Here is a 24235-nt window from a genome sequence, read left to right on the forward strand (position 1 = left end):
CACTATTAGTCACTAAGGAAATGCAAATCAAAACCACAGTGTGATAACACTTGATACCCACTAGAAGGACTACAATTATATATAAAAAAAAAGATAATAACAAGTCTGGTTAGGATGTGAATGTAAAATGGTGTGGCCCTTTTGGAAGATAGTCTGGCAGTTCTTCAAAAGGTTAAACATTGAGTTACTCTATGACCTAATCACTTCCACTCAAGAGAAATGAGAAAAGCCTACACAGAAACTTGTACATGAATGTTCACAGTAGCATTATTTGTAATAGCCAAATGTAGAAAATAAATGTCCATCAACCATGAATAGGTGAATGTAATGTTTTTCAACTGTAGAAAGCAGCAAAGTGCTATACATGCCACTGTGGGGACACACTCGGCCCCCAGAGTTGGTATGAAGATTGTTTTAAACTGAAGGTATTTGAGGTTCAACAGATGTGGAAAGAAGCCTTTTGGAGCTTGCCTTACCCTACTAGAAGCAGAAACTTCTAGGAGTGAGGCTGCCACAAAATCCCTCTCCAGGGAGTTTTACAGCCCAGAAAAAGATGAAGACCACTTGTACCTACATAAACAAAAATCATCACAAATTTTCTTATCTTCTATTTGTTCCCCTAAAAATCCATTTGTCTTTCATAAGGAAACCATTGGATCTGCCCATAGAAGCCCCTTCTTTCCTCTCCTCTTCCCCTATGAAAGCTGCCATATAAACCTCTATCTTTAGCAGTTCAGGAGCCACTTCTTTTGTGTTCTACATATGAATAAACTTTATCTTTTCTCCTGTTAATCTGTCCATTGTCAGCTAAATTAGCATACCCCAGCCACTGAACCTAAATTGGTAGGGAAAAAGGTTTTCCTCTCACACCACACTATGAATGAACCTCGAAAACATTATGCTAAGTCAAAGCAATTAGCCACAGCAGGTCACATGTTGTGTGAATCTATTTATATGAAATATTCTGAACAGGCAAATCTTTACAGACAGAAAGCAGATTGGTGGTTGCCAGCGGCTGGGGGAAAGAGGAACGGGGAGTGACTCCCTATGGGTACAGGGTTTATTTACGGGTAATAAGAATGTTTGAAACTAGATAGAAGTGGTGGTGGCCAAACTTTGTGAATGTACTAAATATCACTAAATTGTTCATTTAAAAGTGTTTACGTGAGTTTCACTTCAATAAAAAAAAATTAAAAATTTAACTGGGGCTCAACTTTGATGAATCTTGAATGACAAGATAAAGCCTTTAGATTATATCCCATAAATAACCGGAAACATTTCATAAAATATTTCTTAAAAGCAAACTTAACATTTTAGGATAATTAATTTCTAATGTATGCGTTTATCCAAGATCAAAGCACCCAGTTAGGAAGTAGAGCATTCACAGACGGCATCAAGCTAAATGAAGCTCCCCAATTGCCAAGCCTATGTTTTTTTATTTTTCCCCCACTTAATGAAATTGGCAAATATAGTGACTGGTTCTGTCTGCATTCAGTTGTGTGTGATCACAGAGCCCCTTTCAGTCTTTAAACAAGAATCATTTTATGGGTACCTGAGATAGTAACAGGGTTTTGAAAATGCTTATCTATGATGATCTGAATGTAGCATGAAGAAGTATGTACAATAAATGAGAAGAATGAGATAAGAGACAGGAGCAGTGCCAGCGACAGAGAAAATAAGTCAGAGGCAGCCAGGTGGTGGCCTGTGATGTCAAAAGATTGCTTGGCAGGAAGTGAGGCCTGAACAGGGGTTTGCCCCTTTCACATGAAACGGAGGGATCAGGATCCGTTTTCTTAAGACTCAGGCAACCTGAGACAACATTTCAGCAAAACTAAAGAGGAAGGCAGACTTCTGGAAACTCAGACAACAGAAAGCCCTGTATCTGTTAAATTATACTGGATTTCTAAAATTGCTCTACATTTGTGCAGTTTACACCTCAAATTATTCACATTTTTGCCCTTGAATAGACAAAGACTGCTACAAAGGAGAGGAAAGGGGACAGAGAGCGAAGGCCACAGCTTTAAGGTCTTAGCACTTCATGGAAGCCCTGACTCCAGCCACCTGGAGCCATCTACCGGGAACTGATGGGCTGCAGAGTAGGAAACCTGGTTTTTTTACCTCGAATTCAGGTTTATAAGTCAAAAGCCACAACATGACACCTAATCATTTACTTCTCTATTTGGTTTCTTATTTTAAAATTTTCTTTAAATACTCAATTAATATAAAGCCCCACGGGATCTCAGTGATAAACTCTCATTTTCAAGATAAATGAAATGGCCAATATGGTCTGTAAACTAATAGATCAATAAAAAAACACCCAGCTTAGGACTACAAGGTGACTTCTTTATGACTGAGTAAACCATCTTTAGCAGCTATTAAAGAAGAAACACTGTCATAAATCTATTTCTTACTGCATTCCCATAACACCTCATGTGTATTTCATGCCAAGACGCCTCACCTGTAGTGAATGTGTTCATCTCTGCCATTAGACCATGAGCTCTCTGAAAGTAGGAACCTTTTCCTATATTTCTGCAGTACCAGTGGTCAGCACAGCACAGAGACATAGAGGAAATGTTCAGTTAATGTGAACTCTGTCTATGGCTCATGAGGTCAGAGACTGCATGCCTTGCTCACTGTTGTGCCTTCAATACACAGTTCAGATGTAGCACATAGTAAGACCTCAAACATGTGTTTGTTGAGTGAATGAATGAATGAATGAATGAATGAATGAATAATAGGTTAATTAAGGGATGCAGATATTCAGCTATTTTCATTTCTTAGAGCCCTCTTCCAGTATTAAAATATCCAAATACTTCTGCGCGCTCATGCGGAGCCACCGCCTGGGCCTGGAACAGGGCCGTAGTCCCCCAGCTTCGCCCACCACCTCCCTACCATGGACCCCCGCAAAGTGAACGAGCTTCGGGCCTTTGTGAAATTGTATAAGCAGGATCTGAGCATTCTGCACACCGAGGAAATGCGCTTCCTGAGAGAGTGGGTGGAGAGCATGGGGAGTAAAGTACCACCTGCTACTCAGAAAGTTAAATCAGAAGAAAATACCAAGGAAGAAAAACCTGATAGTAAGAAGGTGGAGGAAGACTTAAAGGCAGATGAACCATCAAGTGAGGAAAGTGATCTAGAAATTGATAAAGAAGGTGTGATTGAACCAGACCCTAATTCTCCTCAAGAAATGGGAGATGAAAATGCAGAAATAATGCAGGAGATGATGGATCAGGCAAATGATTAAAAAGTGGCTGCTATTGAAGCCCTAAATGATGGTGAACTCCAGAAAGCCATTGACTTATTCACAGATGCCATCAAGCTGAATCCTCGCTTGGCCATTTTGTATGCCAAGAGGGCCAGTGTCTTCGTCAAATTACAGAAGCTAAATGCTGCTATCTGAGACTGTGACAGAGCCGTTGAGATAAATCCTGATTCAGCTCAGCCTTACAAGTGGCGAGGGAAAGTACACAGACTTCTAGGCCACTGGGAAGAAGCAGCCCATGATCTTGCCCTTGCCTGTAAATTGGATTATGCTGAAGATGCTAGTGCAATGCTGAAAGAAGTTCAACCTAGGGCACAGAAAATTGCAGAACATCGGAGAAAGTGTGAGCGAAAACGTGAAGAGCGAGAGATCAAAGAAAGAACAGAACGAGTTAAAAAGGTTCGAGAAGAGCATGAGAGAGCCCAGAGGGAGGAAGAAGCCAGACGACAGTCAGGAGCTCAGTATGGCTCTTTTCCAGGTGACTTTCCTGAGGGAATGCCTGGTAATTTTCCCGGAAGAATGCCTGGAATTGGAGGGGCCATGCCTGGAATGGCCGGAATGCCTGGACTCAATGAAATTCTTAGTGATCCAGAGGTTCCTGCAGCCATGCAGGATCCAGAAGTTATGGTGGCCTTCCAGGATATGGCTCAGAACCCAGCAAATATATCAAAATACCAGAGCAACCCAAAGGTTATGACTCTCATCAGTAAATTGTCAGACAAATTTGGAGTCAAGTAATGCCCTTCTGATAAATAAAGCACTTGCTGAAGGAAAAGCAACCTAGATCACCTTATGGATGTCGCAATAATACAAACCAGTGTACCTCTCACCTTCTCATCAAGAGAGTTGGGGTGCTTTGAAGATAATCCCTACCCCTCTCCCTCAAATTCAGCTGAAGCATTTTACAGTGGTTTGCCATTAGGGTATTCATTCAGATAATGTTTTCCTACTAGGAATTGCAAACTTTAAACACTTTTTAAATATTCAAAATATTTAAAACAAATTTAAAGGGTCTGTTAATTCTTATATTTTTCTTTACTGATTGTTTTGGATTATTTTCTTTGAATTGGGCAGGGAAGATACTTATGTATGGAAGATTATCGCCCTAATTTGAGTGAAATAAAAGTTATTAGTGCGAGGCAAACATAACTCATTTGAGGATAAAGTTTGTGTTGGATATATGGTTCTTGATGCATTTTGACTTGTCTTTTTAAATGCTTTATCTTTTTCTTTAAAGATTTATTTCAATAAAACTAATTGGGACCACCCGTATTTCAGAAAAAAAAAAAAATCCACATAGAAGCTTTAAAAAAAAGGCCATTTGAACATTTTGCCCGTACATCGCCAAACATTTTCATGGTGGATATATCTAGATGTGTAATACTATGAACCTGGGTGACTGTATATCATACTTCTTTAGATACTTCAACGTGGTTCAGTACAAGCATTTTCAGTCATTTTCTTTGTGAGCACTATTTGTTAATTCTCCTTTATGTCAAACAAAAAATTGGACTTCTAATCTAGCTCCTTTCTAGACAAGAGCTATTCTGTCCTGGGTAAATCAGCATGCTGAGTGTACATGATTTTTCTGCTGTTCTTTCTTAGCTGAAATGCCCTCCTGCTCGGAGAAATGATCTGAAATTGATGCTCATGATTTGCCTCTCAGAACTTTGTGTCATCAAGGGTGGCTGTGGCCTGGTTTCATGCCTTTAAAATAAATTTCTTTTGGACAGAAATGTTCATATGCTGTACTAAACCATTACAAAAACAATGTCCTTTTCGCCTTTTGGAAACAATAACAAAAGTAAGCAGGGAAAAGTACAGTCTTTTAGTATTTAGAGCATGACTTTTTACATTGACGTATATTTAAAACTTGTTTATCAGATATTTTAGCAACTATATTTTATTAACTTGCAGGCTAGTATAACTAAAAAAAGGAATGGTAGATATGCAAAATTCTAACACTGGAGACATTAGAAAATCTGAAGTATCTTCAGAATCATAGAAAACATGTTATTATAGAATTCTTTAGGTATTAGGCATATGCTGTTTTAGCCAAAGTCTAATTAAAAAAAATACTAGAGTATAAACTACTGTCTATGGATGGATAGATACACAGATATAAGCAGGTAAAGATAAACATGTCTAGTCAAAGTCTTAAATTTTTCAAAAAATATAGTATAAACTGTTGAATATGTATAGTCAAAAATCTCCATTTTTTTCAACTACTTGTAATACAAATCAGTTCTGGCATATTTGCTTCTATTTAAAAAGATTTGTGCACATTTTCATTTGTAACTTTGGACCAAATATTTGGCTGTTATTATGACAAATGCCAAAGCTATGACTAAGTCACAGTATAGGAAAAAGTGACAGCGGATTACTAAATATACATGGTATACACATATATATATATATATAGTTTACAAAGAATTATTGTTATTAATGCTAACTAAATCTGCTTTTGTTTTATGTCACATTCCCTAAGAGACCCATTTTCTGGCCTGCCAGAATGTTCTGATTAATAGAGTGGATAATGTCAACATATACAGACAATCAAAGTCATTTTCTGCGTGATAAATGTGAAAATGTTTGAGTCCTGGAAAACTTCTCACATCCATCTTGCCAAGAATTTCCTCTCCCATCAGAAATATTTTAGGAAAATCCAAAGCTCAGATTTCTTATTACTGTGCATTTACTTACAATATTCTTTGACAAGAGTCTCTTGATTCTCAGCTTGGCTTATGGGGGCGTTCCAAACTCATTTTCTTTGAAAGGGAAATTTTCCTTTGCTATCAGTAAGTCAATGCTAGACTTTAGTTTGGTTACTAGCTTACATATTTGAATAGAAGATTTAAAATTGGCATCAAATCTAAGGTGCCCACAGATACTCTTCCCAGATAGAAGCATTGTCAGCACTGTGAGCTAAACTGAGCCAAAAGAGCAGTGGCTACGAACACACAAGAACAACAGACCCCGGGACCTACATGAAGGTGGATGGAGGGAGGAGGGTGAGGACCGAAAAACTACCTTTCAAGAACTATGCTTAATACCTGGGGGATGAAATAATCTGTAAAACAACCTCCTGTGACATACAATTTACCTATATAACAAATCTGCACATGTACCCTGAACCTAAAAGTTAGTAAAAAGAGACATAAAGAAGAGAAAAGAAAGAATTCAGCAATCTATGAACTTGGATTGAAGAAAAAAAGAAGGTTCTCTAATCTATAACTAAAATTTTGCATTTCTATTATGAACATGGCAACAAACTACAGTAGAATTAAGAGTACCTAAGACTTTGTCACCAAGAATGATGACAGGAATGTTTGTAACTCAGTACAGGGATTGCAGAATTCCCAAAGCATGGTTTATTATTATTACTACCTCAAAACTGTAGTAAATGATTGGACCCACCACTAGATCTTGTTTAATGCATTAATAGACATTTGTTTTGCTGTATCACACACATACAAAGAATACACAAGAAACATGTTGCACTTTTCAGGACAAAAGAGTTATTAATATAACAAACCTTATAGGGTTGTTATTGTTATTTTTTCCCAAAGAGTTTCCTCTGTAAGAATTAAACTAAAAACAGTTATATCATCATGGTTGCACTAATGTCAACAAACATAAAATTTGTCATATCTCAAATTACGCCCGTAATCCCAGCATTTTGGGAGGCCGAGTCGGGTGGATCACCTGAGGTTGGGAGTCTGAGACCAGCCTGGCCAATATGGTGAAACCCCGTCTCTACTAAAAATACAAAAAATTAGCCAGGCATGGTGGCAGGTGCCGGTAATCCCAGCTACTTGGAAGACTGAGGCGGGAGAATCGCTTGAACCTGGGAGGCGGAGGTGGCAGTGAGCTGAGGTGTTCCACTGCACTCCAGCCTGGGCGACAGGGTGAGACTGTCTCAAAAAAAGAAAAGAAAAGAAAAAGTATGTTATGCTTAAATTGATTGTATTTGGAGAAATTCAAATGTTTGGGATAATATAAAAATAACATACAAATAAAGCTATCGTGAAATTAAAATCCTGATATCTTCATCATGTATACATAAGCATAGAATTTAAATTTAAATTTCCTAACAATTGTGTGCAAACATATCATCAAAATCTTAACAATACAGAAGACTAATACAATTATTGAAATTGTTTCTGGTCAAAATTACCTTAATTGTGGTTTCTTAATTCTTAATTCTGGTTTAAGAGTGAATCTATAACTATCAATATTTCAAATTTTGTGGGTTTAACTTTAATTTGTAATTTTTATTTTAATATACAAGATGTGATTACATAGTCATGAAAAATATTGCCATTTCTGAGTAAAACCTGGTGAAGTTATATAAAAGATCCAACTGACTTGAATAATTAATAATACTGGGGATTATTTTTTCTTGCAAAAATGGTCTCAGTGCTCCCTCTGGTGGCTTCTCTGGAAAATTGACTTGTCTGTTCTCCAAAGTCGTTTCCAGGACTTAAAATTTCAAAGAAAATTTACCAAAACTCTAAATGATCAGCGAAGCTGCCTAAAACATAAATGCCTAGGATTAAAGATATTCATTTACCTATCCTTGCATTCAAAACCATTCACTGGGTACTCACTACGTCAGATTCTGCTTTGGGTGTCAAAGGCTCAGTGACATCCCAGGAAGCACCAGGCCTGTCATCAGGGGCTCACATGCAGTGGGAATGACAAAGTCAAGCAAGCAAAGAAATAAAATACCTAGAAATTCTAGCAGAAACTAGGGGTCAAAAATGGAGAAGAGCATTGAGTAGTAAGCTGAAGTCTTCCTTCTGGGTAGGTAAGTGACCTCAAGGATAAGGAGTTGGCCCTATGAGAACTGGGGCGGCATGGCTAGTCAAGCACAGAGCAGGTGCGGAGACACTATGGTGCAGAAGCCCGGGTCTGGGCGGCCATGACTCCTAAGGCTTGGTGAGCCCAGGGGAAGTAGCCACGTGAAGAGTTTGGGGAGCAAAGCAGGGTGGAGCCAGGCAGTTCCCTAAAGAGCATGGTAAACATGGTAAGACATTTGGATTCTATTCAAACTGTAGTGAAAATCTACTTAAGAGACATTTGCAAGAGAGTGAGTGAAACAATTTATTCTTTAATAAGATAACTCTTGCCACTACAAGGAGAATGGGTTGGAGGGAAGCATATCAGTTCACAAGGCTGTTTCAGTTGTGCAGGCAAGAGATGGCAGGACTCCCACTAGGACACGACAGTGGGGGTAAGAAAGTGTTCTAACATGGAGAAAAGTTGAAAGAAAAGTGCGAAGAACACCTGTATTCCCTTTAATTGTGACTTTTTTGATGTACATGCTTTCTAAAGATACACACATATTTTGCCAAATAATCTAAAAGTAAATTACAAATATCGTAACAGTTCACCCCTCGCGTTTACACCTTCATATCCTAATAAATTCTTCTATATAACCAAAATATCTTTTCTATAAGTAAAAAATTTACCAAAAAAAACTTAATAATTCCCAATATCTAATCCACATTCAGATTTCCCCAGTTGTCTCTGAAAGCTCTTTTAGAGCGGGCATTTCAAATTAGGATGCAGTCAAGGTGCATGCATTGCATTTGGTTATTATTTTCCTTTAGTCTATTTTAACATTTCCTCCATCTCTTTTGGGTGTATGTGTGTTACACGGACTTTTTTGGAGAGTTCGGCAAGACAGTTGTCTTATGAAATTGCTCACATTCTAGATTTGTGTTTATTTGTTTCCTCATTTTTTTTTCTTATTCTTATATCCCCAGATTTTCTATTTTCTCCAGAAATTAGTCAAATAATTGATTAGGTTACAGTTAAGCATCTTGAGCAAGAACATGTCATATATGTTATAGTGCATGGTACCATACGGCACATAATCCCAGGTTGTCTTGTCATTAGTCACATTACATTGGATTATTTGGTAATCCAACCAGATTTCTATTTTATAAAGGTCTATCTTTTACCCTTGCAATTAGCAAGTGATCCTTGGGGTGCTATCTTGGCACCATGCAGATATCCTTGCTCCCAGTAAACATTCCACCCAATAGTTTTGTATCCTTTGATAAACCTTGCTTAAATCAATTATTACAATGTGGTTGATATTCTAACTGCAAAATGGTGATTTTTCAAAATCTTTCATTTGTTTCTACATTTATTAGCTGGCATTCATCTGCAGAGAAGAGTTTAAGGAGTTGTTTTTGGAGACGGAGTCTCACACTGTCGCCCAGGCTGGAGTGCAGTGGTGCGATCTCTGCTCATGCAAGCTCCGCCTCCCAGGTTCACGCCATTCTCCCACCTCAGCCTCCCGAGTACCTGGGACTACAGGTGCCCACCACCACGCCCGGCTAATTTTTTGTATTTTTAGTAGAGACGGGGTTTCACTGGGTTAGCCAGGATGGTCTCGATCTCCTGACCTCATGATCCACCCCCCTCGGCCTCCCAAAGTGCTGGGATTACAGGCATGAGCCACTGCACCTGGCCCTAAGAAGTTATTTTTAATTAACCATTGAAGTTGAAAACATTAGAATGTTTGAATGTTTAGGGATGGGGCACTTTTCTTTTACCCTCCTAGGTTATCTGAATGTGGCCCTGGAAATTAAACCAACAGAAAACAGATGAACAAGAGAAAAACAGAGTTTATTAACATGTGCAGCATGCATACATGTGGAGAAACTCAGTGATGAGTAACTGAAGGGTGATTAGAACTTAGGCTTACATACCATCTCAACAAAGAACAATAAACCTACAGAGAAGTGACAAGATTTTAAAAATGGGTTTAGGTTTTTAGGGGCAGCAAACTGTGGGAAAGTACATGTAAGAGGGAAACTAATGGAAGAAATTAGTTGTTTAAGCAAGGTTTGCTGTGCAGATTCCTCTTGGTGCCATTTCTGGGCTACAAGTCTAGTGTTGTCTTTGGTGATTAAGAGACAGCCTGCTTTTAAGCAAATGGGAGGAGAGGCAGAGAGTTCTTTTTTGTTTGTTTGTTTTGTTTTGTTTGAGATGAAGTCTCACTCTTGTCCCCCAGACTAGATAGAATGCAATGGCACAATCTTGGCACACTGCAACCTCCACCTCCTGGGTTCAAGCGATTCTCCTGCCTCAGCCTCCCGAGTAACTGGGATTACAGGCGCCTGCCACCACACCCAGCTAGTTTTGGTATTTTTAGTAGAGACAGGGTTTCACCACGTTGGCCAGGCTGGTCTCGAACTCCTGACCTCAGGTGATCCGCCAACCTCAGCCTCCCAAAGTGCTGGAATTACAGGCGTGAGCCACCGCCCCCAGCCAGAGAGCATTTTTGAATTGGTATCCAATGTTTCTCAATTATCTTCAGCTCAAAATAATCCTCATGCCAAAGTAGCATATTTTGAGGCCAGGCGCAGAGGCTCACACCTGTAATCCCAGCACTTTGGGAAGCTGAGGCAGCAGATTACTTAAGGTCGGGAGTTTGAGATCAGCTTGGCCGATATGGTGAAATCCCGTCTCTACCAAAAATACAGCTGGTCATGGTGGCGCCTGCCTGTAATCCCAGCTACCTGGAGGCTGAGACAGGAGAATCGCTTGAACTGGGGAGGCAGAGGTTGCAGTGACCTGAGGCCACACCACAGCACTCCAGCCTGGGTGACAAAGCGAGACTCCATCTCAAAAAAATAAATAAATAAAAACTAATAAAATAATAAAAGTAGCATATTTTGGAGTGGTATATTTTGATCCCCTACAAATCCTAATAAATATGCAGTATGTGGATGTGTATAATTTAGAAGAGAAGAGGGAGCCAAAAGAAGCCCTTGAGAAGGTGAGAATAAAAGGAATCAAGAGCCACCGGATGCAGTTGATGTTTGGTTGGAGAGACATCTCTTTCATATGACAAAAGGGTGGAGGGGAAGCTCACAGAGGCTTCACTGTGACAAAATGAAGGAATAATTCCACATCTAGGCATACCCTAAGGAAATGATTTTTAAAACAAGCTAAAACACATGTATGAAGATCCCATTATAGTAATAAGAAAAAATGTCTAAAATAGCAATAGTAGTCTGGGGGCAGTGGCTCATGCCTGTAATCCCAGCATTTTGGGAGGCCAAAGCGGGCGGATCACTTGATGTCAGGAGTTTGAGACCAGCCTGGACAACATGGCAAAACCCCATCTCTACTAAAAATACAAAAATTAATCAGGTGTGGTGGAGCACACCTGTAACCGCAGCTACTCAGGAGACTGAGGTAGGAGAATCCCTTGAACCCGGGAGGCAGAAGTTGCGGTGAGCTGAGATCACACCACTGCACTCCAGCCTGGGCGACAGAGCAAGACTCCATCTCCAAAAAAATAAAATAAGATAAAATAAAATAACAATAGTAAAGGAACAAACTGCAGTAGAGAAATGGCAAAGACTATTATTACATTTTCGCTTTCTGTAGAATGTTATGATAACAACCCAGCAAATGAGGAAAAATTCCAGATTATTATCATTATTACTACAAAAACTAGCATGGCTGCAACTGCAAAGCTCGATTTTTCTGCACCAGTCATCCTTAAGGTGGCAGCAAGTCCACTTTTTACCAATCACCTTAAATAGAGAGAAAATACAGTAACTCTTGCAGATTTATTTTATCAGTTTTGCTCCCCCTACTGAGAATAACAAATATAATTAATTTAACTAGTTTTCTTTTTTACTCACTGGGCACAAACTATTACTCATAGAGAAAATGTTTATTTTGGGCGGTTTTTTATATTTCAATATATTAATGGCAAGGAAAAAACAGAGTTTTTATACACACCACAGGCCAAAGAAATAATTCTTGTATGATTTTTTAAAAAATAAAGCACTATAATCAAGAGAAGCATGTGCCCTGGAAAGCCTAAGCAATCAATATTTTGATATTTTAGATTCGAAAAACGTGCAAGCTTCTGAAAGACAGCAATTAAAAGCAAGCCCAGAATCACTGATAATTACTGATGGGTGAGAAAATAAACTTACATCAGTGTCTCAGCTTTTACCACAATAGTGCCACATAACTCAGAGGCATGCAGTGGCAAGCATTGATTCTCATGTTCTCAGAGCTGCATGTCGTCTGAGTGGCTTTGTTCCACGTCTCATTCTCGGGTCCGGACTGGGAGCTTTGGAAAGACTGATGCCCTGATGCCACCTAGAGAAGCTGATCTAATTAACGGGCCTCAAAGGCAGCCTGGCCTATGTGGATGATGACTGCTGCTGTGTGTGCTGGGCCTGGCCTGAGGGTGATGCTGAACTACACAGAGATTCTGTGGTGAGTGGGCTATGCTTTCTTGACAGATACATGTGGGTATCTCCAAATAGCAGAATGCTGGTTGTCAGGGAAACCTAATATTTTAGATTGCTTGAATTTATCATTTCATTCCAAGACATTTCTTGACATTTGTAGACTAAGCTGCTTCCAAGTAACTCATTTCTTAGCCAAGTTCTTCTAAGCCAGGAAGAAAGTTCTCTAAAATGTCATCGAACCTGTTACACACACACACACACACACACACACACACACACACTTCAGTTTAAGATGATGGCATTTACACAGTATTTATTTACTGTTATATTCTATGGAAGCCCTACTATAAGAACAGGAAAGAAATTTCTTAAATGAACAAAGAGCTAGATAAGCAATGACAAGGGTGAGAAATATCAATGGATTTCAAGAGGTTGGTCAGCAGAAGGAGCGCTAGTAAGCAACAGAATGCAGAAATGTTTACAGCAGTGTCACTTTTATCCAATCTGATTTGCTTCTAAAGCCACTCAGAGAGACCACCATGCCCGTGGAAGTTGGGAGTGAGCTACAGGGCCACAAATAGGGAGGCTGAAGGAAAGCTGTGTGAAGAATGGTTAGGCTCCCCAGCCTGGCGGCTGCAGCCAGGGGACACCTACTCCCCATCTCTGCTGGAAACTGGAGTTTCACAGTCTGGAGAAATTGGTTCCAGAGATGCGTTGCAGGGAACCAAGTGCTGCAAAAAGATGGGAACCAAGTACAGGAACAAAAACTAGGGAGACAAAGTAAAAGTCTGAAAACAGAGTAAGTGGAGGGATCCCCTGAACACAACTGGCTTTCAAAAGTGCCAACAACCCTGCCCCCAAAATCTTCACTACCTTAATGTCCAAAATTAAGCAAGTAAAACATTGAGGTATAAATCTATAAGTCAGTAACAAGGAGGTAAATCCCAGAATCAATAGTTCATGTGGCTGGGAGGGTCTATGGCCAGTTGGGACTGGGTGGAAACTTGATGCTTATAATAATAATTCTGCGACAATCAAAAGTTTTGTAGAAGTTTAAAATCAGCAAGAAAAATACAAATAATCCCGTTAAAAATGGGCAAATAACATGAATAGGCATTTCTCAAAAGAAGATGTAGAAATGGACAACAAAGTCCAGGAGGGGTGGCTCATGCCTGAAATCCCAGCAGTTTGGAGGCGAAGGCAGGGGGATCACTTGCAGTAAGGAGTTCGAGACCAGCCTGGCCAATATTGTGAAACCTGGCTCTACCGAAAATACAAAAATTAGCTGGGCATTACAGCAGGCACCTGTAATCCCCGCTACTTAAGAGGCTGAGACAAGAGAATCGCTTGAACCCAGGAGGTGGAGGTTGCAGTGAGTTGAGATCGTGCCACTGCACTCCAGCCTGAGCAGTACAGCGAGACTGTCTCAAGAAAAAAAAGAAAAAAAAATGGCCAACAAACATGAAAAAATGCTCAACATCAACATCAGTGTAGTCATCAAGGAAATGCAAATAAAACCATATGAGATACCACCTTACCCCAGCCAGAATGGCCATTATTAAAAAGTCATAAAACAATAGATGTTGGCGTGGATGTGGTGAGAAGTGAATGCTTACACACTGTTGGTGGGAATGTGAATCAGTACAACCTCTGTGGGAAACAGTATGGAGTTTTCTCAAAGAACTCAAAGTAAATCTACCTTTCAATCCAGCAATCCCACTGCTGGAGATCTACCCAAAGGAAAAGAAACCATTATATCAAAAAGACACCTGCTCTTGTAGGTTTATGACAGCACAATTCACAATGGCAAAGATATGGAACCAACTTAAGTGGTCACCAACAGATGAGTGGATAAAGAAAATGTGGAATATATACACCATGGAATACTACTCGACCCCTAAAAAGAATGAAATAATGTCTTCTGCAGCAACTTGGATGGAGCTGGAGGACATTATTGTAAGTGAAGTAACTAGGAATGAAAAACCAAATACAGTATGTACTCACCTGTATGTGGGAGCTAAGCTATGGGTACGAAAGGCATACAGAGTGGAAAAATGGGTACGATGTACACTACTCGTGTGATAGGTGCACTAAAATCTCAGACTTCACCACTATACAATTCATCCATGTAACCAAAAACCATGTGTACTCCTAAAGCTATTGAAATGTTTAACATTTGGATGTTTTTAAATGTAATTTAAAATTAATGGGCCGGGCAAGCCTGTAATCCCAGCACTTTGGGAGGCCGAGACGGGCGGATCACGAGGTCAGGAGATCGAGACCATCCTGGCTAACACGGTGAAACCCCGTCTCTACTAAAAAAATACAAAAAACTAGCCGGGCGAGGTGGCGGCGCCTGTAGTCCCAGCTACTCGGGAGGCCGAGGCAGGAGAATGGCGGGAACCCGGGAGGCGGAGCTTGCAGTGAGCTGAGATCTGGCCACTGCACTCCAGACTGGGCGACAGAGCGAGACTCCGTCTCAAAAAAAAAATAAAAAATAAAAAATAAAAAATAAAAAAAATAAAATTAATGTATTACTTTGATAAAAATTAAACTATCTCAAGCTACGTGAGGTGGCACTTACCAGTAGTCTTAATTACTTAGAAGGCTGAGACGGGAGGATCCCTTCAGCCTAAGAGTTCATCTCCAGCCTGGGCAACATAGTGAGATCTCATTGTTTAAATAAATACAACAATTTCAAACATAACATTTAAACATAAATTGAGCTCAACATTATTAAATGAAAGTTCAAAAAATTATGTGGATTATTGTTTTCATTATCATTTGAAAGATTCAACAGAAAAGTTATATAGATGCATTCTTCCTTTCAACTGGAAGTATAAGTCACAAGAAACCTCATTACTTAACATATTCTGTACATTTAAAATACATTTTCGGCCGGGCGCGGTGGCTCAAGCCTGTAATCCCAGCACTTTGGGAGGCCGAGACGGGCGGATCACGAGGTCAGGAGATCGAGACCATCCTGGCTAACACGGTGAAACCCCGTCTCTACTAAAAAAAAAAAAAAATACAAAAAGCTAGCCGGGCGAGGTGGTGGGCGCCTGTAGTCCCAGCTACTCGGGAGGCTGAGGCAGGAGAATGGCGTAAACCCGGAAGGCGGAGCTTGCAGTGAGCTGAGATCCGGCCACTGCACTCCAGCCAGGGCGACAGAGCAAGACTCCGTCTCAAAATAAATAAATAAATAAATAAATAAATAAATAAATAAATAAAATAAAATACATTTTCATTTTAAATAAATGCGTTTAAAGGTTTAGTATAATCTTTAACCATAATAATAAATTGTCATGATAAATCCGAAATGCAGTTTTTTTTAAGGAATTATGTAACTCCCTTTTAACTAAGACCCCTGAAATTCCTCTGTAAAGAGAATAAATAGAAATGTAGCAATGAGGAGTGGTATTTTTATTGGAAGAGAGGAGTTAAAGGAATCAAAACAGTATTATGTAGGAGAATGTGGATAATTCACTTGGTACTTTTGCAGGTGTAAATATTTACATCTTTTCAGGTTTGATTGCTGCATTCATACCACGGTGACTGAATAGGGCTGATTTTTCCTCCTCTACAGACCATTCATCACTGCCTAAAGGAAGAAGCTGCTTTGCCAAATGGATGAATCATTTAAGATATCCGTTTTGTTGTTACTATTTAGCATTCACAAATGATTTGCCCCTTGCCTTTGAGAACACTCGCAATTTCTTCCACATTGTTGACTACGCACACACCCACTCTTTCCGTGGTGAACGGTGGCCTGGTTATTGCAGTTGTGACTGTGGTCCTTGGGTTAGCTCAGATGGGGTTGAACAATCTTTGTGAGAAGATCCAGATTTTACAGGAAAATGCTGAGCCGCTCCCTGGGTCTTGGCTCAATAGGGCATCAGGTCTGTGTGCACTATTGCCTCCCAGGCACAAGAGAAATCTTCTGGACTTTGGGAAGCATGCAGTTCATGCATTCTGATAGTTTCTGAACAATATCATTTTAAATTTCCTTCCCTTTTTCCATCTTTTATTTTTATTTAATGTGATGTCACCAGTGTAACCTTATGAGATATGGTACAAACAAATAAATTTCCCTTGCCCTAAATTCAAGGACAGCATCATCCATTGCAAAGCTCCATTCTATAGAGATAGAGCCATCATTAGCATTGGCTCCTATACGAACAGTCCCTCTGGAGCACAGTTCCACGTACATAAAGCATGGGGGCTGCTAGGCACATGGTGCCTTTGTGTGACAGCTTTGTTAAGAATTTTTGTTCTCATATAACTTTCAACAACCCCATACACTTTGTAAGTCTCTGAATTAAGACTGGAGTTTTATAATATTAAATCTTACCCTCCCTTTATCTCATATGAGCTAATGGTAGATACACCTTGCTTAATCTACTAAATATTTAAAAGATATCGTTTTCTAGTCTAATATTTCCAAATTACACATTGCAACGAATTCCATCTCTGCTGAAAAAAGATGACCCAATTCCTAGAATAGAATGGGAACTGGATGACTCTGATTGGTCTTCATTGATCTCTATGGGCGTGGCTAAATTGATCTACTTCCTCCTATCTCACTTTCTTTGTATGTAAAACGGAGGCCGAAGAGCCAGACCCAAAGCTGTGCTAATAAAAGACCGTTATGGGCAGAATTCTCTGATCTCTTTCTTAATGTGCATAAGTATACATTATTAATATCCAAGGTGGGTTATTGTTTTATTGTCTTGCTGTTGTTTTCCCAGCATGTTGCTGAGGAAAGAAGGGTTTATAATAAGTTTGTGGGTTTCAGGTGAGATCCTCCACCTTGCATATTTGTGCTATGTCTATGCATATTGCTGATAGCGATGTGTATGCTAATAATTCAAGCAATTTATCTTCCCTTCTCCCCCTCCACATAGCTGCTCAAATATTTAAGAAATGAGGCTTTTGATGGTATGGTAAAAGCTTGGCATCCTTTCTCTGCTCAGCTTAAGTTCTGGAATCTCTGCGTTTATCAGCAGCTTTGCATCATTTTCACAATCAACCAAATTAAAAGGTGGGGTGGGCGTGTTCATTCTTAATTTTGTTCTGTCAAATAATTCTATTTATTCATTGAGTATTCATTAGATCACTTTTCCAATGAAGGCAGTATTTTTAAATAATAATACTGCACAAATGCTAAGGTGACTGAATTGTGAATAACATGTTCTCAGAAAATAGAATGTTCACTTATTACACAGAATGTTTCAGCTTTTATTTTAAACTGAGCTCCTCTACAATGGACTATAGAGTTTCTGCATTTATCAAGAGAAAACATAAGCATATACATTACGTAACTGTACTAAATTACGTAAAAGCAAATAGACATTTTTAACTATTCAAAGTGGTAAAACCAAACCATAGAGTTTACACAGAAACTGCAATAATTCAACACAGTGTTAAAACCTTTGCAATACAATGATGTGAATAAATTCTACTTTTGTCTGGCTTATGTGTGTATTTATTCAACTGATTACCCAAGGAATAAAAAGGAAGACTGAGATGTACAGTCTACATGCTCATATGAAGGGCAATGACCTAGAAATAATGATACAACAATTTATCCAGTGATCAGAAAGCCCAGGAGGAACTGAACTACCGAGTCCTAATTAATCCCACAGGCATACTCAGAAGCCAATCCATGCCTTGCTGGGGATGAATAGCAATGTCAGCCCGTGTATTTTTCCAGCAGTCATCTCCATAGATTCCAAGAAGGCTCGAGGTCAATCTACTGTAGGGATGAAACAGTGGACAGATAGATCACTCAGCTGTCCCCCATCTGAGTCCAGTTACTGAGCTTATTAAGACTGATGAGAATTGAATCCAGACAATCACCCCAGCTGGGTTTGTAGCCAAATGTTCACCTTACTCTTTGTCCATCAACTTAGGTAAATCTAGAAGTTACTCTAAGTTTAAAACTTTAATTTTGAAACGTTACGGAGGATTCATGAGATAATGTAGAGAGTTTTAAGGAAAATCAATAGAATGATTCCTAGAAATTCAAAAGATACTAAAATGAATTCCAAGAAGCCTCTGAAGCCAGCCAGGAGAGAGAGGCCTGAGGTCCACCATTTGAAACTCATTGCAGATGAAAACTTTCTTTTAAACAATTTACTATTATTTGCCACCCAAGACAGAAGGTTTTTTAATGTATATTTTCTAAACTGATGGCTATGAATTATTTCAATGTTCCTAAAAACTCTGAGAGCTAAGAAAGCAATTCTCATTCACCAAAATCAGAGAGGGTGTTTGCTTCCCCCCATTCCAAGGGGGCGTTTTTTCTCTTCCAAATATTTATTAAAAGCTATTTTCAACCTAAATAATTGAGAAATTGATTGAAGATGCCAAACTAAGCAAACAAAATCTGCTGCAACGCTCACATTTTGTCTCACATATGACATAGGAAACAAACATTTGTAGAAATTTTCATCCTGTTTGGACTTCATCCCAAAGATTAATACCTTTTAAAACACCATAATCAACGACCAAAGCTTGGTTAGGGTTCGGCCCTCATATCTAAGGCTAAACTGCAGAGGATTGGGCAAACCCAGTGCCAGTCTTCTCTCTCAATCCACTTTGTCTTCCATATGCAGAGATAAAAACACAGGTAGGATGCTGGCCAGTATCCCTGGTGACTCCAGAACCAGTATTTACCCGGTTTACCGGGACTACCTGCCGGATGCTGTCTACAACTAAGGAATAAAGCCCAGGTAATCCACAGCTCCCTGTGAAAAGTCCAGCTGAAAAAACCTGAAGCCATCGGTCATCTCTGCTTCCTGCTGCCCCTAAGGCGGGGGCCAGGAAGCACAGAGAAAGGGAACACAAGAGAATAGATAGCATTTCTTTTTATCTTATTTGATCCTCATGGCAACTCGTGAGATTAAGACATGTACATTATTTATAAAGTTTTCAGTCCTGAAAAACAGTACACACATGAACAGTTACAACAAACTGGTCTAAGTCACACAAGAGACGAGGCCAATTGGGGGAATGGGGCGTGGGGCTTGGCGTCCTCTAGAAGCAGCGATGACCAGTGCGCCGCAGCGCTGTGAAGCGCGCTCAGCCCGAGCGCTCCACCACAAAGCCCCGCGGTTCTCGGAAGCTAAGCGCCCGGCCGCTGGCTCCTCCAGGGGGCGCCGGAACCGCGCGCCCGGGCTACTCCGGGTTCCTTGCTCAGGGAGTCTGAGATATTTTCAGGGGAGATTACGGATAGGAAAGAGAAAAGGCAAAGAAAAGAAGGAGTTGGGGCACACAGGAAGAAGGATCACTATTCGTTTCACATTCTAGGCAGTCACGGCCAAGCGCCACCCTCCTTCCCGGCATCTCATGCCTCCGCAAACGCGCGCACACCACACCTACACAGGGGTGTACTCACACCCCGATGGGGCACACCGAGTTGGTGTGTTTTCCCGAGTTGAAGAGACGCTGGCGGCCTCGGCAGCGGTCCCCGCGCGCGGCGCCAGTCCAAGTGCGTCTCACAGGGTGGGCGCCAAACGCTCGCGCCCAACCCTCTTCCCAGAGCGCGCGGAGGACAAGGTGACCCGCCCGAGCTGTGCGCCAGCTACAGCAGGGGCCCCGCGGAGCCGACGCCTAGGGGCGCCCGCAGCGTCCTCGGGCCTCCCTTCGAAGGCGCAGAGAGCTCCTACTCCAGCCAGGTTCCAGACGACCAGGGCTCGGGGTGGGGGAGCAGGGAGCAGGGAGCAGGGCAGGGAATGGGTGGTTCCCAGCAATACCCGCCTCCTCCTCTGCCCTCCTCTACCTCTACCTCGGCGTGAGGTAGCGCTCGGCGTGGCGATCTTAGCCGCAGTGCTCCTCACCCGGCGTGGACGCGCATCACCTGGAGGGCAAGGTCAACCTGCGGGCGCTGCCGCGGCGCTTCCGATCTGCTAGGTAGGGGATGGGGCGCGAGTCAGTTTCCCCGGGAGGCCTAGGAGGCCTGTCGGGTCCCGCACTCTGGCTGCGGCTCCTCCTGCGCGGGCCAGGGGTGGCGGGGCATTTGCGTAGCCGGACGATGGGGGAGTCAGGCGGCCGCGCGGCAAGTTATCAGCTGGCGGAGGTTCCTGCGGAAGTTGTCGTCCAGGAAGGCGTAGAGGAAGGGGTTGAGGCAGCTGTTGGCGTAGCTCAGGCTGGTGATGAAGTAGGAGATAGCGATGACGAGCGGCGTCTGCGGGAGGTCGGTGGTGAGCGCCACCACGGTGCTCAGGTGGTAGGGCGTCCAGCAGAGGAGGCACACGGCCAGGATCGCCACCACCAGGAACGTCACCCGCTTCTTGGCGCGCTGCAGGGCCTTGGCGTGGCTGTCCAGCCGCATGGCATGCAGCCGGCACAGCAGCGTGGTATAGAGGACACAGATGGTGGACACCGGAATGGCGAAGCCCAGCACTAGCGTGTAGAGGCGGCTCGCGCGCCACCAGAAGGCCTCGGGCTGCGGGAAGACCAGCACGCACTGGCGCCTGCCCTGTTCGTCGTCGAGCCGGGCGAAGACTGCGAAGGGCAGCACGACGAGTGTGACGAGCCCCCACACGGCCAGGCTCACCGCGCGAGCGGCGCTGTAGGTGCGGCCGGCCACCCGGCGAGACTCGGCAGTGGCCAACACCACCAGGTAGCGGTCGGCGCTCATGACGGTGAGGAAGTAGAGGCTGGAGAAGGTGTTGTACTGGTCGATAGCCACGATGAGTTTGCACATGAGCTCCCCGAAGGGCCACTGCCGCAGCAGGAAGTCGGCGATGTTGATGGGCAGCACCAGCGTGAAGAGCTCGTCGGCTATGGCCAGGTTGAGGATGAACAGGTTGGTGACGGTCTTCATGCGGGGCGCCCGCAGCAACACGTACAGCACGGCGGAGTTGCCAGCCAGACCCACGGCGCAGATCACCGCGTAGACAACCGGCACAGCCACCGCCAGCGGTGCCGGCAGCGGCGCCAGAGTCGACGCGTTGTAGCAGCTCAGCGCCCGGCCCAGGCACGATGCGTTGGCGGGCCAGGGCTCCGAGAACGAGGCGTTGTCCATCTCAACGAGGGCACAGGAGCCGGCGACCCGGCGTCCCCCACGGCCGCCCCACGGAGCTCAGCGGTCCCGAAGCCCGGGTCTGCACGGACCTGCTCGCGGACGCTCGCTTCAGCTCTCCAAGCCGTTCTCTAGTTTTTCTGGAGGAGGGTGCCGTTCCCAGCCACCCCACGGCCCACAGTCGCTGCGGACTCACGGGACTGGAAAGAGGAGTTTAAAGCATAGGTTAGTTCGTCGACGTGTAACTTTAGAAAAAGGCGCGGTCCTGAGGTGTGTGTGTGTGTGGAGGGGGGCGCCGCCGCGCCCTAAACCTCTTCCACGTGAGCGCTTCTGCTACCTGTTAAAATCTCACTTCTACCAGTTGAATACATTAAACGAAATGCTAGAGAGAGAAGAATCCTCCCCTTTGTAGGAAAAATACAAACCCTTCTCCTCTCTTTTAGGAAACTTCAGTAGACCCAGGTCACCCCACTGAATCCCGCAGTGGCAAGCTTCGGTCTCCCTAGAGTCTGTGCGCCCTCAGTAACAGCAAGCTCAACAGCAGTCTTTACCTTACCTGGCTGGCCGGGAAGGGCCAGCTCCAGCGTTTCCTGGAGCTGTCAGGAGAGGAGCCCACTGGCTGCTGGGAGGCTGAGACGCCTGCTGGCTAGTTGTCCGCCTCCGGATGTCTGCCTCCCCGCCTTCGCCAGAGTCCACAGCTCGCGTCCCCGCGGGTCCCTCCCGCGCGCCTGGAAGTGCAGGGATGGCGCAGCCGCGACTGCATTCCACTGCCCCGACCGCCGAGCCCAACCCCCACCCCCAGTAAAATGGTCTTGGAACTAACAGAGAACAGAAATTCCCCGAAAATTAAGGGATTCCTTTCTTCCATCCTAGTAGTGCAACCTCACTCCATCTGAAATAATAGAAAGCTCTCCTGTTAAGAATCGAATTTAAGAAAAACAAAGTTAGGGTGTAAGTGATCTATTTTTAAAGGAGAACAATGCAGGGGGCTTCTGTTGCATTTTTTAAACACCGTAACACAAATGGGCTAATATAATGTGAAATCTGTGAGTGCAATTTTATAATGCAAATCACCTGTTTTCTGCTACTCTGGTCTTCAAGGGGATAGAAGATTGTTAGTATGTTTTCTAAAACTACTTCTACTTCTACTTTTGTGTAAGTGAAGACTTGATCAGTAAAGACAAACGGCTTCCGCAAAGCCTTTTAAAGAATCATGACAATGCATATTTCATAAAATGTTGCAAGTTTTTCAACACATTCTCTACTTATCCACACACATGCCCGATTCTCCTGCAAATGAAAGCTATCCTGCCATCACACCGGAGAGTAGCCAAGGAAGGACTAGCAGGGGCAGTCTTGAACTCCTCTGTTGCTGTTTCCCTGGACCTTGGATTCTTCCTTTAGGAAGCGGAAACCATCTTAGGTTCCTCACCAGTTCCCCTGAGAATCTAATGAAATTAACTAAATATTGGTTATTTCCAATTTCTGCTTTTTTTTTTTTCCTCCACATTCCCTTTAGGAGAGACAGCAAATTAAAACACGAGATTATATCCTCTAGTAAACTTCCCTTCCACAAAAGCAGGCAAAGCCCAAATAAAGTGCAATTCTGGTCCTCTAGGATGCATCTTAGAGAAAGGGGCCTAAGATCCCGAGAAACCTAAAGTCGCCAGTAGAAGACTGTAGGGCCAGAAATACAGTAACCCTCTCATACCTGTGGGGGATAGGTTCCAAGAGCCCCAGTGGATGCCTGAAACCATGGATAGTACCCATTGCCATCAGTGGGAACATGTTTCTGTTCTTCCATCCAAAAACGACGCAACAGCAAAACTATCATGCATTTCTTTTTTCTTCTTCACATTTTCATGGATAGAAGATTTGTTTTTAGTAGATCTTGGCAACCTCTGCATATGATTTTTTTTTCTTTTCTTATTAAGTCCAGAAGTTTTACCTTTTAATTTGAAGGAGGCATTTGCAGCTTCTCTTTGGCATATCTAAATTGCCAGCATCACTTCTCTTGCACTTTGGAGCCAGAGAGAAATAAGGGCAAAAAATCAGTAAAATCAGGACGACTTGAACATACCGCACTGGTCATTGCCACAGTCATCTAATAACCCAGAATGTGAAGTGACTAACAGGTGGATAGTGTAGACAGCAGGGAAACGCTGGGCAAAGGGAGGACTCACCCTCTGTGGGAAGGAGTAAGATGGCTGAATCTCATCACGCCAATCAGAACCCCACACAATTGAAAACTTAGGAACTGTTTATTTCTGGAATTTTCAGTTTAATATTTTTGGACCACAGTAGACCACGAGTAACTGAAACTAGGGCACTCCAAAGCCAATGACAGGGGGATCCACTGTACAAAAGCTCCCTGGAATTTACCTACTCAATTATCTTTTTACCAGGATCTATACAAATCAGCTCCCCTGCAGTTTCATGCTTTCTGTGAAAAAAAAGCAGACGATTCTTAAGCTATGTCCATAAGAAACACTATATGATAAAACACCAGATAAAGTTAAAGAAAAAATATATATAATAGAAAATCTCCAAACGGTTGAAGATGATCAACTATATACACACACATATATACACACGTGTGTATACATATATATACACGTGTATATATGTTTGTGTGTATATATACACACGTGTGTATATAGTTTATACACATGTGTATACACATGTGTGCATGTTTGTATACACATA

The 24235-nt window shown here is 42.3% G+C and overlaps 1 protein-coding gene and 1 pseudogene across 1 annotated transcript; one reads left to right on the plus strand and one right to left on the minus strand.

Annotated features, from left to right (window-relative positions):
- The first annotated feature begins 2893 nt into the window (after positions 1–2893).
- On the plus strand, positions 2894–4000 carry LOC104666981 (annotated as a pseudogene).
- Positions 4001–17721: 13721 nt separating this feature from the next.
- Positions 17722–21649, minus strand: NPBWR1 (neuropeptides B and W receptor 1). The gene has a single exon (XM_030938099.1). It carries the CDS (start codon positions 21530–21532, stop codon positions 20546–20548), a length of 987 nt encoding a protein of 328 aa, XP_030793959.1. The 5' UTR covers positions 21533–21649; the 3' UTR covers positions 17722–20545.
- Positions 21650–24235: the final 2586 nt, after the last annotated feature.

Source organism: Rhinopithecus roxellana, chromosome 9 (assembly GCF_007565055.1).
Source record: "Rhinopithecus roxellana isolate Shanxi Qingling chromosome 9, ASM756505v1, whole genome shotgun sequence".
NCBI lineage: Eukaryota > Metazoa > Chordata > Mammalia > Primates > Cercopithecidae > Rhinopithecus > Rhinopithecus roxellana.

Coding starts and splice junctions, on each gene's coding strand:
- NPBWR1 (XM_030938099.1), bottom strand. CDS start 21,532: ATGGACAACGCCTCGTTCTCGGAGCCCTGGCCCGCCAACGCATCGTGC.